Below are 20,445 nucleotides of genomic sequence, written 5' to 3'. Positions count from 1 at the left end.
AACTATAACAAAACAAAACTTCAAAAAACACAATGTTTTGATTTGTTCTTATACAATTCTTATACAGACTTGACATTAGCATTAAATAGAATATTTAATTTTAGATACAGGTAGTTGTCCTGACCCACCCACCCCTCTGGTATACCAAGTCACTCCGACACAAAGTCTCTTCCAGATGTTTATTGACATACAGGTTCCACCTTGGCAGCAATCCAGCCTGCCAAGGTCAAGATAGCACTCTGGGCAGCAATCCAGCTACAGCGACACCCCTTGGCAGCAATCCAGCTACCAAGCTCCAGATAATCACCTTAGCAGCACTCCCTGCCAAGGTCCAGGGAACAGATTGGCAGCAATCCAGGTAAAACCCTTTGGCAGCAATCCAGCCTGCCAAAGTACGACACAGATCTGAGCTTCTCCAATTCCAATGATCAGTTGATTCCTGCAAAGGGTGTGTCCACAAGCAGTCCCTTTATAGTCTGGAGAGGAGTCCAATTATCAGCAGCTGAGAGCAATTACCTCCTGTAACTGCTCAATTGCTCCTTACGCCTGGCAGCACGCCGGTAACCAGCATCTAATAGCTCAGTGCTGATGTCTGACTCACTGTCCTGTGACTCCTCCCCACTGCTCCAAGGCATGACATCAGGAGCCCCCTTCCTTTGGCTTTCACCACTGCTCCATGCCTCAGGCGCCTCCTGGTGGCCAACCAGCCTCTCTGCGCCCTGCTCAGAGTCGGAACCCTGTCCAGGGTCCTCCACATCCTCCTGAGCCGACTCAGAGGGACCCTCGCTGTCGGAGTCTGGTGGCAACTCCAACGGCTCCTGCTGGGCCACAACAGGTAGTCCTGGACCTATGACCACAATTGAGCCAAAAAAAATTATTGTTAAGTGAAACATTTGTTAAGTGAGTTTTGCTGAATTTTACGATCTTTCTTGCAACATTTGTTAAGTGAATCACTGCACTTATTAAGTTAGTAACATGATGGTTAATTGAATCTGGCTTCCCCATTAATTTTGCTGAGCAGATGATGTCAAAAGATGACCCTGGGACACTTCAATCGTCATAAATATGAACCAATTGCCAAGCATCCACATTTGAATCAGGTGATCATGGGGATACTACAATGGTTATGTATTTAACAGTCATAAGTCACTTTTTTCAGTGCCATCGTAACTTCAGTTACTAAACAAATGGTTGAAAGTCAAGGACGTGTATTACATGTAGTTATTTTAAATGTATATTTCGATATATTTTAAAACCTATTTTTAATAGACAATAATTATGAGTGTTCTGATGTTCTTTTTACCAACCATGGAAGGAACCTTACAAACTGCTTAGAGAAATAAACTCTTAAAACAAAAATTATATACCCAACTTTCATTAAGAGGGACCCATATTTAAACTATTAGTAGCCTTATAAATGCATTCTTTCAGGAAGGATATACAACAGTGGTGGCGAACCTATGGCACACATGCCAGAGATGGCACTCAGAGATTTCTCTGTAGGCACGCGTACTGTTGCCCCAGTTCCATTGCGTTTCTCACCGTCGTTTGCAGGACTAAAAAAAAAAGTGTGAAACAGCATTCTGCCTTCCTCGCAGTGCATATCCTGTTGCTGCCTCTATGACCTGCCCGTTGCGCAGCACTGTGAAATTTAGCGTGCTTCATAATGGGGGAGATGGGGTCCCATCTTCCTCCTGGTGCCCATTACGACGTGGAGCCACAATGCAACCCTGCGTCAACGTGGGCTTCCTCTTGCCTCCCGGATGTCAGTTGCTTTTCCTGCAGAGCTGCCTGTGTTGATGCCCTGCCTCCCCACTGGCTAGCTGGTCTTTGGCTCTCCACTGACCAGCTGATCATGGGCACACTGCTCCTGGGCTCCTTGGGCTCCAGACGTCAGATTCCCACCACCCAGCACCAGTTCAAGAGTTCCTTCCTCCCCCCCGCTGGGGGGGGGGAGAGGGAGGAAGGGTGAGAAAGAGAGAGGGAGGGAGAGAAAGAGAAAGGGGAGAAAGGAAGAGAGGGAAGGAAAGAGAGAAATGATATTACAAACATTTTTCTTTTTCATCGTTGCTAAACATATTTCAAAAGCAGAAAAAAATGAAGGGGCATAAAAGTGCACTTAGAACAATTAGCTGAACTATGTGTTGTTTATCATTATTATTCATAGTAAAACCTCAGTATTCAGGTTAAATTGCCGTGTTGGCATTTTGCCATAAATAAATGCGTTTTGGGTTGCAGTTTGGTCACTCGGTCTCTAAAAGGTTTGTCATCACTGATATACAATATACAGCATACCTTTCCAAAAGCTCTCATAGAAGAGAAATGCAGATGTTACATTACATCAAATCTCCATGGAGGGATGTCTTAAGACTTCCACACCTTGGGAAGTATGTATTTCTATATAGTACACATCTTATCTGGTGTTTTTAATTATGATCACCATATGACGCTCTATGACTTATTTTGTCCTATTTGACAGTTGTCAGACACTAGTCGTCAGATGTTATTCTTTGAGGTTTGTACCTTTTACTGAGCACTGAACTTATGGACCTTTGCACTTCAGTGATTCCATACAGTGCATTACAGATAGTCCTCTACTTACAACCGATTACTTAGAAGACCTTCCCAAGGCTACTTATGACCTGGATTCAAAGTTCGAACTCTTAATGGCCCCTAAAGTTACATGATTACATTTTGAGTGTTCAGGAACTGGAACACATTTACAGCTGTTTGCAACATCCCATAGTCACCTGACCATGATTTACAACATTGTTTTTTCTAGAAACCAGCATTTACTTCCAATTTCTGGCAAAAAAAAATGCCCACTGTGGACATGGATTCACTTAATGACCATGGAGTTCACTTAACATTCTCAGTGATTCACTTAACATCTGACACGAAAAAGCTGTAAAATTGGGCACAGTCATGTGGTGACCCCTAATAATCAGCACCACTTATGACCATAATTCTGGGCTCAATTACAGTCAAAAATTGAGGACTACTTGTATGTTTAGGAGCTACCCAGGTCCTGGCAATCAACAGTATTGCAGGAAGAGTTATCTAGGGATATACATAATAGCATATGGAAGATGAGTTATATAGTACACAGAATCTACATAAGAATAGGGCAGATTGTATATATAGTTTCCTGAAATACTGCTAAGAGCCAAGACTTTTGGATTCTCCCTTGATTTAAAACAATACAGGTAGACCTCAACATACAAATGGTGACAGTTCAAAATTATAACAGACCCTCCCAAAATCTACTTATGACCTGGTTTCAAAGTTATAACCACTGAAGCGCTCCCACAGTCATTTGCCCTTAAAAGAAACTGAAGAGATATTGTGATGTGCTTCTCCATTGATTCCTCCTCCCTATCCTGCCTTGCCAGTCCCCGGAAGCACTGGGTCTGCTTTGCCACCCCATTGAGTTTCCACAGTCTCCCCCCGTCACTGATTAGTGTGAGTGGTGTGTGTGTGTGCGAGAGTCATCAGCGAAGAGAGATGGGCACACTTGTCTTTGCCAGTTCTGCCACTACTATTCCAGGAGAAAAGCAACGGTGGGACTGGCAAAGGCAGGTGTGCCCCTCATTGTCCTTCCCTAATGTTTCCCACTGGCAAGACTGTCAGTCACTGTGTGACAGGCATGTGGGCAATCAAACAAGAAGCATTATGGAAGAAGAGCAAGCTGCATTTTCCTAGGCCACTTACAGAATTCAGCACCCTTTTGAAAAGCCCACAATTCATTACATTCATTCTGAAGATGGCACTTGTTTCTGGGCTGTAGCCATGCAGGAATGGTGAAGGATGGGACAGCTTGTTTCATTCCCAATGTGATCTGCAGAGCTTCCAGAAGGAGATCTATGGTAAAAAGTAAGTGAGCATATAGTGATGGAGATGAGGAGGAGCATGTGGAACTCTGAGGGGTGGAAAGCAGACTACAGGTTAACAGAATAAAAGAATTGGAAGAGACCTTGGAGGTTTTCTAGTCCAACCCCTGCTAAAGCAGGAGACCCTAGACCATTTAAGATAAATGACTGTCCAGGAGGTGGGGAGGCCTGGAGCAGGGACTGCACTAGGCCTCCCGTGGCTACCTCAGGAGCCCTTGAGGCCGTTAAGTGTCCTATGCTCCACTTAACGACCTGTATGTTCTTTTAACAACTGCATCAGGAGAGCAGAGATCAGGGGTCATTAAGTAAAGCAGTTCACAGCTACCCCAACATTTGACAATAATGAGCAGGCTCAATTACAGTCATAACCCAAGGACTATCTGTGCCATTTCTTCCCCAATTAAAAGGCAACATAAAGATGTAGATGCAGATTAAATCCTATAGAGAATATCGTATACGGACGTCAATAAGGCAGTTGACAAAGTAGACCACAGCCTACTTCTTGGCCAGAAGAACAATGGGCAATAGACAGCATCACCATCAGATGAATTTGCAATTGGCTGACCAACCACACTCAGCATGTGGTCCTCAAAGGAACTACATGTATGTGGAGGGAAGCATGCAATGGGGAATCTCAACATTCTGCTCTTCAACACAATGTAGATGAAGGGATACAAGGAAAACTCAACAAATTTGCAGACAATGCCAAGCTGGAGAGAATTGATAGACTTGAGATTCAGAAGGAACTTGACTTGAGAAAATTAAGATCTTGTACTTAGGCAGGAAAAACCAAATGCACAGGTATAGAATAGGAGGTTGCCTGGCTCAATAGTAGTAAATGTGAGAGAAATCTAGATGTTTTAATGGATCATCATTTAAGTATTACTCAGCGCAGTTCTAGACTGCATCAATAGAGGGATAACATCAAGATTGTGGGAAGTGATAATATGGCTCTATTCTAATGTGTCCAGTTTTGGTCATCAAAATACAAAAAAGAATCTGAGGCCTTACAAAGATTGCAGAGAAGACCAGCAAAGATGTGTGAAGAAGTGGAAAAGCCAGTTCTAATATTTCATGTGCACAAAGCATGAGATAAATTTATCTTCCCCCCCTTGGACTACCCATGAACCTTTGTCCACCAATTGGTTGCACCTGGGTTGTTTTGAGAATGATCTATCCGTCTGGGACATTCCCACAGCTGATGATCTTGGGATGGAAGTGTCTCAGGCGTCCAGATGGCACACCTGCATTCCAAAGTTTCCCTCCCAAGCCACCATCACATTCTAATGCCTTCCCTCCCTCCTCCCATTGTTTTGTCTAGTTACGAGCAAGCTGTGTAGCAAGCCAACCATGACATGCCGACCCTACAGAAAGAAAATTAATCCTACAAAGAGACAAAGACAAACATTATTCCTAGAGTAGTCTTTGCGCACAAACATCCTATCAAGGTTGATTTGGGTACTTGGCATGGAACCTCTGAGTTAGGCCTGGGGGCATAGACATTCCCTGCCACCACCCACTCTGCCTCCACTAAGGAAAATCCTTTAAACAAAACCAAATACTGCAACCTCCCCTTACGGTACCGAGAGTCAAGGATTTCCTTAATCTCAAAATTCTTTACCCATATGGGGGATGATGGTGGTAGAGGGGTCTTAATGGATAGCCTTAAAGAGGACATACAAAAGGGCTTCAACAAACTACAGTGAAACACTGGGTGAATGCACCTGAGATTTTTGGATAATTTTAATTCCATTGTCACCGAATTTAAAACCTGCATAATGGGGAAAGGACCCAACTTCTTGCATGGCTGCCTCAATTGCAGGAACTTCATGGACAGGTCATGATATTCCTTGGGAATATGTGGTTCTGAGCTATCACTCTCACTTAGTGTATTGGCAATTTCCGCTTTCACTTTCTTAACCGCAGGCATGTGGCAGTTTCTTAGCACTTTTTCTAACCCTTGCCGGTTGGATACTTTCCTTCAAGTCTCTCTGTCCCAACTGATAGATGGGGTCAATTTTTTCCACCATGCCAAGCCTAGGAACATGGCTTCTGTCATCCCCGGGGCCACAATAAATCAACTAGTCTCTGTGTGGGTCCCAGCTTTTATCTTCACAGGCTCGGTCAGGCAGGTCGCTGACATTTCACCTGCTATCAAACTGTCTAGCTGGGAAGATGCTATAAGCGTCCTTGGCCTCATTCCTACCTTTTCTACCACTTGGGGGCTGACCAGGCCCCTGGTGCATCCTGAGTCCAATAAGGCTGTATGGGTCCACTTTATTCCTGAGGACACCAAAACCTCCACTTTAGCAGTCCAGGGGATGATGGTGCCACATATCATTGGGTCGTCTTCTCCTTTGCTGTCGCTCTCGTAGAGGAACAGCAGAAGAGGAGTGATGAAGGCTGCTGCCGCTTGCACTGGGGTTGCAGCTGTGCCTGCCAGTGCCACTGGCTGAAGTATAGGGGAAAAGGGAGTCACCAGGAGCATTGGGGGTTTCATGGGCCCTAGGCCAGGGTGGCAGTCACGGCTCCTGGTGTCACTGCTGCATGAATCTCCATTCCTGTAAACTTCTCTTTCAACTACTCCATGGAAGGCCTGAGGCCGGCAATCGGTATCTTCCAGTCAGCAGGGCTAGTCTTTGCTTTTCATATACTGCCTCAGACCAAGGCTACTGCCTCAGACTCCAGTAGGGAGAAGGTCTTTGGCCTCCGCTGTCTTGCCCATGATTGTCACCCAAAGGATCTTTGGTCTCTGGTACGGGGGCTTCCCTCATTCGCTGCTTCACAGTTGGGCGTAGCTGCTCAGTCTTCTCAGGTTTTGGCTTCAGGGCCCCCCCGGTGGCTTGCATCCTGCTCTGACTTGAAACGGTACTGGTTCTTACCAAGCCAGGATCTCTCCCAGCTTCTTTTTCTCCTCCATGTCTTTGGAACCAGCCAGCATCTTGAGTTTGACCTCCTCATGGAGTCCAGGTAAGTTATTAGAGTGAGAACTGGCTTAATGCCAACCGTCCCAACATGCTAGCCAGCAAAAGAAACTCCTGATACCTTTTTTTTTCTCCAAGAGTATACTTTACTGAAAAGCATGTGGATACAGACATCAAAAAGCCAGTTCTAGGTTTGCATTGTAAAAAGCATAAGATAAATCTCCTGCCCCTAGACCTCCCATTGTCCTTTGTCCACCAATCGTTTGCACCTGGATTGTTTTGAGAAAGTTCTGTCTGCCTCTGACTTCCCAGAGCTGATGACCATGGGTTGGAACTGTCTCAGGCTTCCAGATGGCACACTTGCATTCCAGAATTTCCTTCCCAAACCACCATCACATTCCAATCCCTTCCCTCCCCCCTCCCGTTATTGTTGTCTGGTTGCAAGCAGGCTGCATAATTAGTCAACCATGACACTTCCAATGCAAAAAGGGCTATCACAGGGCATCAGTTTATTGGAACAGGGCATCAATTTATTCTCCATAGCACTTAAGGCAGAACAAGAAGCAATGGATATAAGCTGGATAAAAAGAGATCCAGCGTGGATCTAAGGAGAAATTTTCTGACAGTGAGAACACTTTAATCCAGTGATGGCGAACCTTTTTTGGCTCGCGTGCCATAAGTGGGGGGGGCGCAGGGGGGTCATGTGCAGGTGTGCAGCACCCATAATGCAATCTGCGCGCCCCCCAGTGCACATGCGCGCACGACAGGCGCGACCCCCCCATTTTTGCATGCTTTTTTCGCCCTCCCCAGGCTCCAGAGGCTTTATAGGAGCATGGGGAGGGCGAAAACAGCCTCCCCCGCCCACCCGGAAGCCCTCCGGAGTTTCAGGGACCTTCAGGAGACTTCCCTGAAGCCTCCGAAGCAGTCAAAATGACCCTCCAAGCAAACCGGAAGTCACTTCCGGTTTGCTCGGAGAGTTGTTTTAAGTGCTCCGGAGGCTTCAGGGACCGTCAAGAGGCTTCCCTGAAGCATTCGGAGCGCTCAAAACGACCCTCTGGAGCTTGGGGAGGGCGAAAAATGGCTTTAAAAAAAGGTGAACTTAGCTGGCCAGCGGGCGCATGTGCGCTGGCCAGCTGACAGGGCAGCGCCTCGCGTGCCCTGACAAATGGCTCCGCGTGCCACCTGTGGCACGCGTGCCATAGGTTCGCCATCACTGCTTTAATCCATGGATGAGCTTACCTCCCAGTGTTGTGAGTGCTCCATTGCTGGGGGTTTCAGGAAATGATTGGGCAACCAATTGTACAGGATGGTATAAGGACTCCTGCCTTGGGAAGGGGTTGGCCTAGCAGACCTTGAAGGTCCCTTCTAGCACTATGAATTTATGAGAATAAATAACTAAATACACCCACACCCATAGACATTAAACTCAACTTTTTTAGCAAAATAAGCAGCTATTCAACCAAATAAAGGTTTATAAAGCTTTCAAAAAATTAATCCATCATATTTTTTTAAAAAAAGAGGGCTATTAAAATAACAGGATAAAAATACTTGCCAGCCAAACTTTAATTACATAGCCTCAAATAGGCTGGGACTTTGAATCATCAAGATAATAATACTTCTGATCTTCCTTTACCATCTCAAGAAAGGTAATTCAGAAAGGACTCTATCAGATCCCTCACACCCTTGTGCACAGCTGTGGGAAATAGTTTCTGAATGTATTACCAAGCACACGGCACAAGAGGATAAGCTGTAGGGGATCTTTGGACCTTCCTTACATCCTACCTGTTTACCCTCATAAGCTTATTCTGACATGCTCCATCAAAACACCAAGAAAATCCTGAATATAAACAAGGAAAATGATTACAGGCAAGGTTGGGGAGGGCTTCAGGACCACAATGCTAAATTGTGATCAGAACCTCTAAAATAAGCATTGGTGTGTCTTCACCTTCAAAGAAATAGAAATTTAGTTTTGCATCTTTTCTTATATGTTGAAAAGAGTGATGAAATTAAAACTCAGGGTATTTTATGTTGCTTTGCTTGAGGTAAGCCAGATTTCAACCCACTGTAACTTTGAATTCCAGATCTCAGTTGATACAAGTTAAAGCCCATAATTTCAGCCTTGTTAAGGAGAGTTATGGGGAAAAGCTCAACCACAATCTCTGCCATTTTGAATCCCAGTGTGAACAGTTTCACACTGTTCAGAACTCTAAATATTCTAATTTTGGGAATACAATGCTTTCATTTATTTCATATGTTAAATACAGAATAGCTTTTTTACTGGAATTGTATTAATGCTACAGGAATGATACATATGTACACACTCAACTTGCAAGCACTCATAATCCTACATTTACCTGCCAGCTCCCACTACACAAGCATGCAGAATATAAGCAAAAAAAATCCCTCAAGTAAACCACAACTTATTTCTTAGTAAACTAGAAAAATGTGGGTGAACAGTATCACCACCAGATGGATTTATAACTGGCTGACAACCTGCACTCAATGCGTAGTCCTTAGCAGTACTACTCTACATGGAGAGAAGTGAACAATGGGATACCACAAGGCTCCGTCTTAGGCCCAGTACTCTTCAATGTTTTCGTAAATGACTTAAATGAGGAAATAGCAGGGCAACTCATCACCTTTGTAGATGATACCAAGTTGGAAGGAATAGCCAAGACCCTAGAAGACAAGCTCAGGATCCAAAAGGATCTTGACAGACTTGAATAATGGGCCCTATACAAAATGAAATTTAATATGGAGAAAAGCAAGGTTTTACACTTAGGCAGGAAAACCAAAGATACAAGTACAGATTAGGTGAAATCTGGCTCAAAAACAGTAACTGTGAGAGGGATCTTGGAGTCATAGTGGACGATGACCGTATTTTTTGTACTATAAAATGCACCTTCCTCACCACCAGAAAGTGGGTGGGAATGTCTGTGTGTGTTATAGAGTGAATATTGCTGTGGGGGGAGGGAGGTTGGTGCAGCGGCTGCCACTTTACGCTGCCACCAGGAAATGCTGGAGGCTTCGCTGCCAAGCATCTGATCAGGGGTTGTATCGGCCTCCTGGAATACCACTGATTAGATGTTCACCACTGGGGATCACCACTGCAGCAAATGGCAGCAATTCCCACCACCTGGAACAGCTGATCAGAGGTATTCCAGGAGGCTAATCCAAACACCGATCAATTGCCAGGCAACGAAGGGTCCTGTGTTTCCCGGTGGCGGTGTTAGCAGCTCAACTCAGTTGACCGGTGGTAGGCACAACAGAGCGGAGCCCTGACGAGTCACGTGCTGGAGCTGATCTGGCTGTTTGCTGCAAGGACATTAGGCACATGAATACTGGATGGATGCTGGGAGGCAGAGGCAGATTTTTTTTCTTGTTTTCCTCCTCTAAAGCTAATGTGCATCTTATTGTCCAGTGTGTCTTATAGTGTGAAAAATACGATACTTAAATATAAGCCAGCAGTTTGCGGAAGAAGCCAAAAAAGCTAATACAATTCTTGGTTGAATAGAGGCATAGAATCAAAATCATGTGAAGTATTAGACCGCTTTATAAAATCTTAGTAAGACCACACCTGGAACACGGCACCCAATTTTGATCACCACATTACATAAAGGATATTAAGACTTTGGAAAAAGTGCAGAGAAGAGCAACTAAGATGATTAAGGGGCTGAAGACTAAAATATATGAAGAATGGTTGCAGGTATTGGATATGGCTAGTCTAGCAAAAAGAAGGACTAGGGGTGAAATGATATCCGTGTTCCAGTATTTGAGAGGCTACCACAACAAAGACCAGATCAACTTATTTTCCAATGCACCAGAAGGCAAGATAAGAAAAAATGGATGGAAACTAATCAAGGAGAGAAGTAACCTGGATTAAGGAGAAACTTTCTAACAATGAGAACAATGAAGCAATGGAACAGCTTGCCTTCAGAAGTTGTGGAGGATTTTAAGAAAAACCTCACTGGAGGTTTTTAAAATGACAACCATTTGTCTGAAGTGGTATAGGGTCTCCTGCTTGAGAAGGGTTTGGATTTGAACAGGGCTCTCCAACCTCTGGGCCTTGGCCCACCTGTGGGCTGTTAGGCGTTTGTGACCGGGCTGTGGAAATGGCAGGTGAGCGCACATGAGCATCTCCACTTGGACAAGCAGTGGGCAAAAATGTGCATGAATGCTCCATTTGCGTTAGCTGAGCACACGCTTGCCAGCTACTGACACGGAGCCATCCCCTCTCCCCCCTTCTGGTCTGCAAAGCTGTAAAGTTTGGGGAACTCTGGACTAGAAGATCTCCAAGATTCCTTCCAGCTCTATTCTGATTCTGTTCAAAGTAATATAGTATTCTATTTGGCTTTTGTATAACACAAATACAAAAATTAATTCAATGAAAAGATATTATGCAACTTTAACAGAAAAGCTACCAGACACAGGTAACAACTCTGAAGTTCCACTATTCAAACATTCCTAATTTCCAGTCAGGCATCTGCAGGGCCCAAGGATGTAGACAGCAGGATTGAGAAGATCAAGAATTCCACCAAGCAATTTTCCTGCTCAGAGAGAACTGCCAATTCAAAGGAAGGGCAGAGACAAGACTTACGAGCTCAGCAGGAATCCTTTTATTGCAGAGTATTAATACAATGAAGCTTTGTTTCTGGAAAGCATAAGCGACCAAGGCAGGACATGAACAATGGCTCAGACTTAATTTGATTAGAAAAGCAAGGGTTAGCTCAAGACCAGGAGGAGAGGGGGGCAAAGCACAAAACCATTTGACTGGCATGTAAAAAACACAATTCAGATCCTAGAAAAGAGAGCCCTGCCTTTTCAAGATACTGCCTTGGAAGATATTCAATGCAAATGTCTCCCATGCACATTAATTAGGCTGTCAAGCTGGGCCTCTCTCTGTTCTTTGTGAGTAATAAAGGGGATAGCAGATGTGCCCTAGGGCTTCCATACACACATCACAAAAGGGCTAAATGCCTGGTAAAATCAAGGGATTCAAAAGGCTGCCATGGAACTGTCACATCAGAGCTGGATTTATGAGTTGAAGAGATGCTTTCCTCACCACACCACTCTTTTTAAAATGCTTTTGTTTAAAATGCACACCATTTTGGACCTGCAGTTAAAGTTTACACAAATACTCAGTGGTTATGCTATAAAAGAGTTGGCCTTCAATAGTTTGATTTTGCAACACAGAGCTTGGGATTTAACAAAAAACATGTGGACAATAAAAGCAATAATATGAGGTACAGATCAATTGACAGCTTCATGGATATTGGTCAGTTTCGTGACAGACTAACTTTTTAATTGCATCAAGATGCCTACTTATATTTGTCAGAGCAGCAGATATAACTCCTTGCTCTTATGATGATGATGATTTTGATGAGTTTATGCATTTCTTTAAAATAGTCATTATATGTTTGAACTCCCAAGCCTCTAAATAAATGTCAAAATCTGTTAAATCCTTCAATCATAAACATACTGTATATTTGCAAAAATATTATTATTGAAAGCTGATAATAGTATAGAACTGATGTTTCCCACCATACAGTGCCTTCCACTGATCATCTTGCTACTGTTAAAGTCTCAAATAGAAAGCTTTAAGCTGCCTTTCCATAATTGTGAAATGAGAAAATTTATTTTAGAAATTACAACCCTACTGCAAAAGTGTTTGAGACATTTAGAAGCATGACAAGTTCTGACCAATTTTCAGATATTTTAAACTTATATAAGACAATTTTCATTTACAAATGTCAAGACTTCCATTTAGAGATTTACCTTTAAACAGGAGACATCAGCACATTATATATGCAGACTCAATTAGTCAAGGATTCCTAAGATAAAAAATTAAAGATATTTTACTCATTGTAATTAAGGAAGGTGATTATTCCAGCTAATTGGTATGGTACAGAAATGTGAAAATATGTACCCTCAATGTTCATTTTAGCTGACTGAAGTTAAGTTCAACATACTGAAATACAGCTCATCTCTATGTTGTGTATAACAGTCTTTATCTGATATAAAATCTTTTCTGTTTCTCAATATAAGTAGAACTGAAGTGGGCATTTAATCCCCATATTATGGGTAATTCCCCCCTCCCCAATACTTCAACTGCTAATCCAACAAGGTTAGGTAAATAAACATTTACCCAAGGTATATAACATCATTTTAACATCCTTAAAGTTTTTAATGACAAAATGTTAATAATATTTTGTCATATTATATTCCACTTACATTTAAGAAGTCACATTGGTCTTTTGCTTTTTGTCTTTGCCTGATAGTTGCTTTATGGTGGTCACTGACTGAGATAAAGACTAGAAGATATAGCTTTCATTTTTAATAACTGTAAAAGCATGTCATCTCAAAGCAATCCAGCAATCCAAACTTAATTTCAAGTTCTGATTTGAGACTCCTGTTTATTAGGGGAGCCATTAAATCGTAACCATCAGTTGACTATATACTAAGATCCTCTAGCAAATTCCAGATTACCGATTCTACTCCTAAAAGACACAGTATAACAGAGGCACCAGCATGCTAACTTTTAAAGAATACACTTGGATCCCCCAGAAGTATTGTTCACTATTTTGGCAAAGACGACCACTGTTTCAGCATACCTCAGTGGAGAACTAAGAAACTGCAATTATTTCAGTACTTTGTATATTCTTTCTGCCAAAAGAGATATGATCTAAATATAATTATAGAGACATTTTTAAATGTTCCCATTCAGTAAATTGCAATTATTACAAAAATTAATCACAATTTAACTAAGAGATATCTAACATAAACAATTTTCTTAGCTTTAAGTATTATTAAACCAAATCCTCTACCAATGATTTCACTACACACAAAGATGGCTTTTAATAACATATATAGATATTATTTTTATATGTTCACATTTTTCTTTTCCTTGTGCAATAAAATTAATTACAATTCTGTATTCTTCTTCAAAGAAACAATGAGGAATGACTAGACTGTCTTTTTAAAAAAGACTACCCTTTTTAATTGGTGAATGGTATGCAGCAAAGTTAATCCTTCTCCCTTTTATTGTGTTTTACATTTGGAATTTCTGAGATTCAAACTCTGATACATGCAGAGAAGAAAAATAAAACAGAACGGCCCTTGATTTAGCAGACACCTATGTAACAAACTTCAAATGCCATAGACAACATCCCTCCCCAAATAATGCACTTCATTCAAAAACTTATACAATGATGCAAATGACATACTTTGGGGATATAACAGAAATAATGGACACATACACCCCCAAATTAATCAAGGATTTATTATAGCGCTGTTTCCAGATAGTATTTACTGATAAATTCAAATATGCCGTTACAAAATTAATTGGTTTGGAATCTTTTTCTTAATATGATATGATGGCTCTAACCTGAATTGATATCCTTAAATGTTACTAAGAAGTAATTATTATTTCAAGGTGTCTCATAGGAAACAACTTATTTTGAACTGAGAATATTTAAAGATAGACCGCAGATTATTGTCCATAAAAATATGAAAGACTGAAATATTTGGCCTCAAATTCAGTATCTGAGATAAAATTAATAACATCAAAACAGTTTCCATGAAAAAATTATGTTATGTGTGATATTCCTCTCTATATTTCTAAAACATATTTTCAAAAATTTAATGGACTACTCCAGAAGCTTATCTGAAGAAATTCTTCCTCTCATTTTTCACTTAGGTAGCTTGAATTTTCAGAAAAGGGTTTAATTGTTTAGACTTAAAAAAAAACATACTGTAACTTCCTTCTTAACAAACAGTGATTTGAAATTGGACTTTGGAGACTTTGAAATCAGTACATTTGACACATTTAATAAATTGAAGGAAGTTGAAGTCCAAAAGCTGCAGTGGCTTCATTGAAACTGCAAAATGTAAGAATCTAGGAGTATGAAACTGGTCCTCCTAAATTAGCACAAATGGAGCTACACTGAGCATTCTGATTGTGCTATATTAACATTACCGAGATTCCAAACAGAAACAAATAATGATAATGTTTTCACTGAAATATTTGCATGGAGTTTGAGCATGTATTTAGCTTAATAAGATTCGATTCAATGATAAATTTGAGGAATAGCTTTGGCAACAATCCCAGCCTACAAAAAAAAAAAAAAAACACAGGGTTTTCTTGAGAGAAGATACTGCACTTTGTTGCTCTGCACAGCTCTACTAATACACAAAATAATAAACGTACAGTAATCATTTATAAAACTATGTTAGGATGTCAAAATATTAAAAAAATACAGGAAGGCATGGAAAATGAATTTGAATATCTTGTACTTAACCATCTATGAGTAATACCTGGTATCTAAATATCACACTTTAAAATTAACAACTAACCAACATTACTGAATTAATTAATACCAATAGAAATCCTTGGACTTTTCATGTTTCTAAGAAGAAACAGATGGCTCAACTAATGGTTGGCAATTTAAAATGCTTGAAATGCAACACTGGTTCATAAAAAGAAGTTTGGTGTTCTAGCAGCTCTACTATGGAAAAAAGATCTTAGAATAGAATAGAGCTGGAAGGAACCTTGGAGGTCTTCTAGTCCAGCCCCTTGCTCAAGCAGGAGAACCTATACCATTTCAGATAAGTGACTGTCTAGTCTCTTCTTAAAAATATCCAGTGATGGAGCACCCGCAATTTCTGAAGGCAAGCTGTTCACTGGCTAATTGTCATCACTGTTAGGAAGTTTCTCCTTAATTCCAGGTTGCTTCTCTTTTTGGTTAGATATTTCATAGAATAATTCTGTTTGTTCAGATTTTTGTCTATTATAGATATTTCTGTTTTTTGAGTTATACATCTTTTTCTACATTCAAATATGTATTTACTGCCGCAAGATCCAAATGCACGAGATTTAATTTCATACACCAATTTCAATATTTAATTTCCCATTTTTCCTATAGTAAATTAAAAACATTAATAATTTATTTAGCAATATATTAATATAAATGAACAGTACTTTTATTTAATGATTGAAAAATGCATACTTTTGTGTGGATGGTTTTTCCCCCCTTGTTTCTTCTCCCCATTTTAGCATATGTAATAAAAATATTTTTAAAAAATATACTTGGGTTTGGCAGTCAGGTCTCTCTAGAAAAAGAAAATTAATTACGAGTGGAAAACTTGCATATTAAGCAGCAGAACATAAAAGAAAAAATATATTCTGTAATTAAAGTTTCACCTACTTTAGAGTAAACCAGCAAAAAGGTAGCACAATTTCCACAATGATTGATGTTGATAAATATAGTTAAATTCAATTTGGCAGTGTGAACAACTAAAAAAAAAGGTTGGAAGGAAAAGTTCACATAACACTAAGAAAGACTGACACTGGCAACTTTCAAATATTTCCAATATGCATAATATTCTGCAGTTTGCAGAATAATAATTATAATTAGGTCAGAGATAAAAAAAATATGTAAGCCTCCAAGAATTGTTGATTTACAACTCATCACTGTCTAAGCTGCCTAAGATAGCTGGATATTCTAGCTAAGCAATACCTGGAGGGTCAGAGTTACTCTATCCTTGATTTCAGTTACAATAACCTATAACAGCTGAACTCAAAATCTTCAGCTCTAGGGATGACTAATTGGGAATGGAATGTATAATAGTTCTGTTTCCACTGGACTGTCAAACCTTACTGTAGACTATGTCATTCTAGAAGTGGTTCAGTGGATCCCAAAGTGGTTCAGGGACTATGGTGCTTCAGACTTTGTGATCAACTTTAGTTCATTCTGAATTTCCTCATGGGAATTACAGTACTGTATGTTTCCTCTAATAGTCTGAGTAGTCTCTCAAAGAAGTAATACCTGAACATGTTCAGAGATTCTAACACACACAAAAAACCCCATTCCTTTTGAACAGTCGCATGAAGATTTCAAAGTCTACCTAGCAAAGAAAAAAAGCTTAGGACTTTTCAAAAGTCTTCCATCTTATCTGCAATTTGGACGCCACAAATTATCTTAGCACAGGCATGCTTATTCCAACTACAAGGATCTACTTTACGTGCTAGTTTAGTAATTTCATATTTTATCCCTTGTAAAATTGCCACTTACTTTATGACTTCAACTGTTTTCTCATTTGCTCCAAAAGCTGAAGGCAGTTAGTGAATAGACAATGCTGCTGTCTCACAACAGCACTGAATAGACAATATGTAGGTTAAAGTTTCCCCATCATATCCTCCACCTCTTATGGTATAATATCAAAAGTTGTCAAACAATACAGAAATCAGTATACAAAGTATTTTGAATACACCCAACATGTTCAAGTTATGATATCATTTTGATTGAATTACAGTAATTGAGTCACAGTGCTGAAGACCATAAACACTGCGGTATTCACATTTACATCTAGTGTAGCCAATTTAACACTATAACTGTCTAAACCATGGGTCACCAACCTTTCGGACCGCAGGGACCACTAAATTCATAATTTGAAATCCAGCGGACCACTAATATGATTTAAAAAAAAAGATAAATAGTATTTAGTGCAATATAAAAAATGCAAATATTTTTTCTGAGGACCACCAAAATTTTCTTGCGGACCACCAGTGGTCCATGGACCACCAGTTGGTGACCGCTGGTCTAAACAACTGTCTTCACATTATCAAGCAAAAACCACAAATGTAAGTATACACATTAGTCTCTGTGAAACGAGTTGTTGATTCATCATACTAAACAGCAATGATATTCATTCATTGCAAAATACCTGTTTGTAAAAGATGCCAATGTTGAACTATATGATGCACACTCAATGTAGCCATTTGATGCTCAATTATGTCAACATACAGATCCAAATCAGATCCCATTCAAGGGATAAAACTGTGATAATAATTATTACAAAAAGTGTAATACTAGACAAATTGTCTCAAGGATTAGAGGGAAAAATACTAAAAAGTAGCTTATAATGAATGAGGGCAAATATAATAATTCAAAATGGTTATTATGGAATTTATGAAAACAGTTTCAGGAGTTATTAAGGCTGTGTTCTTTAAAAAGTTGTTTTATGCTCAGAACAAATACTTTAAGTATTTTTACATGTATTCCTCCTGTACCTACAAATATGTTGTTCAAAAAAGACCATTCAGAAAAACCCAACTGTTCAACGTACAAGTTTGTAAGATTTTATTCTCAATTTGCCAATATAAACAGTTCTAAAATGCACAATCCCAATCCCATTTAAAGCCTAATCTATTTTTTTTAATTACCCACAAACCTATTTTTCCTTGGTTTACTTTTCCCTGTTGTGGTATCAATATATATGCCTTTAAGTGTATGGCTTAGTAGTCTTTAATTATTAACGGGACTTTTGGGAATACATGAGATGGCGATTAACTTTTGACAGGTTAGTTTAAAATACTTCAAATTAATCCTGGCATTATATTACTAACAATGTTTTAAATCCTGGAATTTTTCAGACGGGTGCAAAATTATTAGAAGTTTGGGGCAACAGTCACAGAGCATTTACTTGGCTGAAACATAAAAAGCCATGAGGTGTTATCCTTTATTTGCCTGCAAACGAAAATAAACGGACTGTTCTCCAAGAGAAGCTATAGCGTTAGGACGGAAATTAAAAAAAAAACTCCAGAATATGTCGCGACCCCCATCTGGTTTCCCTGATGTGCTCCTGGGTGAAACTTGTAGGAAGTAGCTCCTTCCTAGGAGCTACTATGAAGTAGTATAGATATGAATTACTTCTCGCACATGTTCAGAAACCTTTGGCCTTCAAACAGGAGGGACAGATCGCTCTCCCTCGCAACCTCAAGTAGGAGCGATGGCGAGAAAGCCGCTCCTAGAAGTAATTAGCAGCCCGTCCGCATCCCCTGAACTGCTGTCCGTCCTACAACTCACTCATTCATTCTTTTCATTCATTCATTCATCCGACCCTCCTCCCTTTTCACGCGACTAGGCCCCCACCGGCCCGCTTGTCAGCGAACATGCAAGCCAGCTCAGCCCCATTTCGCCACTCACGGCTATACAAAGCGAGGCAAGCGGCGTCAGGCCCGGTGCGAGCCTCGAGACGCAGCGCCTGCTGCTCTTGGTGCCTCTGGATTTCCCCGTTGGCATCGCCGATGGTCAGGAGCCGCACACCCGGAAAGACCGATACCACCGCCGCCGCCATCTTGGCATCCCAGGCCCGCTCCGCGGCGGCGGCGGCGGCGGCTGAAGGTAAAGGCCGAAGGCGACTGAGGAAGGCGTCAGAGAAGGAGCGGCCGGAAGCCGTGCCTATTGTGTACCGCTAGGCTGGGCCGAGGCAGGGAGCGGACGCGCCCTCTACTGGCCGGCGGGGATAAGGAAGGGGATGCGCTTCGGGCCAATCGGCGTGGGAAGGTGAGGCGCTGCCGGTCGAAAGGATGGCAAGCTAAGGGATTCAGGTGATGCGAGTAAGACGGAAGAGGACTAGTATTCAGTGCCGTTGAGAGGAAGGACAGAGTCCAGTTAAGCTGGCATAAGAAACTGGGCTGCAAATTCCCAGTTACAGATATTTCCTTGTAGGGTGGAAAGGATAAAAGAAAGGATAAAAATCGATGATTTAAAAAAAATTTAAAAACTGATTTTTAAAAATTTAAATCGGATTTTTTTATTTAAACCGTTTTTTATTTTTATCAAATTGATTTTAATAAAATGCTTTTAGAGTAAAAATCTATCTAAATATGGTTTTCTATTTAAGATACATTAATAATTTAGTTTATTCAGCATGAAATGGAGTTTAGTTATGTACCATGAGGTTGTATATTATGCAATCTTGGGACTGTCAGTGAGTCAACAGCAGGTCAGAGGAGGAGCTGCTGCGGCACAGAAATGACAGTTGCTCTTTAAAAATTATGATTTAAATCCAACCCATGCTGTTTCCTTGTATCTCTTTGCTGCCATCCTATAAATATCTGGAGCTTTGTACTCCAGTCATGCAGAGGAACAACCCAAGAAAATGTATTTATTTATTTTATTCAATTGCAAAGAAAGGCACGGTTTTCCAGGACAGATAACAATTGCACCAAATCAGAATTTCATTAATAATGCTTTATTGAAGGAATAAACTAACCCACAATTGTCAGAGCTCTCTCTTACCATGTAAAAACTTATGGCATACAGCTAGAAAAATGTTTGTGGGGCAAGAGTGCTCACCTCCATGATCCCTTCCAGTCCAATAATTCTATGAGGTGAATAAATATTCTTCCACTGGTTGTCTGGAGTCTGAATACCTCTGCAGTGTTTAGCATGCAAAATTCTGAAGCTTTTGCAGAGAGCAGGTATGCCACTGAGCACTGTTAGCAAAAACAGATGGACTACAGGCACTTTCCTTCCATCCATGTAATTTGTCTGAAGGTTTTCTATTATCATTTTGAAAAACAAGAATATAAAATGGTATTTAACAGGTTGTTACCAATGTTTTCCCATCAAGCTGGAAGAGGTGTTGGATGAATGCCGGTGTTCTCCAATTTGAGGTTTTTTTTTAATGAAGATGAAGAGAGATAACACAAAAATCATAAATAACAGAAATATGTACAATAGTTGATACAAAAGATGGATACAACATTCAAAACAAATATTTATTGTTACAGATATAGTTTTAAAATAACAGGAGGACTGAGACGAAGTCCAGTGGACCAAGGTAAG

General features: G+C 40.6%; 1 protein-coding gene across 9 annotated transcripts in view; it reads right to left on the bottom strand.

The window, feature by feature from the left end:
• The window catches only part of CARM1 (coactivator associated arginine methyltransferase 1), a 115,929-nt gene that overhangs the window by 60,347 nt on the left and 35,137 nt on the right, over positions 1 to 20,445 (bottom strand). For 2 of the 9 annotated variants that reach the window (XM_081945692.1, XM_081945693.1), the window contains exons 1-2: positions 18,799 to 18,934; positions 12,590 to 12,645 (exon numbers count right to left, since the gene is read on the bottom strand). The exons of 1 other annotated variant lie outside the window; for it this stretch is intronic. Coding sequence is in view for 5 of the 8 variants with exons in the window: in XM_081945686.1 (XP_081801812.1) it covers positions 18,799 to 18,949 (151 nt within the window). In the remaining 3 variants the exon portion in view is untranslated. Of the gene's footprint in view, positions 1 to 3,711; positions 3,862 to 12,589; positions 12,646 to 18,798; positions 19,039 to 20,445 lie in introns of those variants that run through there. 6 more of the 9 variants (XM_081945686.1, XM_081945690.1, XM_081945688.1 and 3 more) reach the window with 5 other exon arrangements.

Source organism: Natrix helvetica, assembly GCF_964273705.1.
Source record: "Natrix helvetica genome assembly, chromosome: 2".
Lineage (NCBI taxonomy): Eukaryota > Metazoa > Chordata > Lepidosauria > Squamata > Natricidae > Natrix > Natrix helvetica.
The sequence above is the reverse complement of the archived record's forward strand: the minus strand, read 5'-3'. Positions and strand labels throughout refer to the sequence as shown.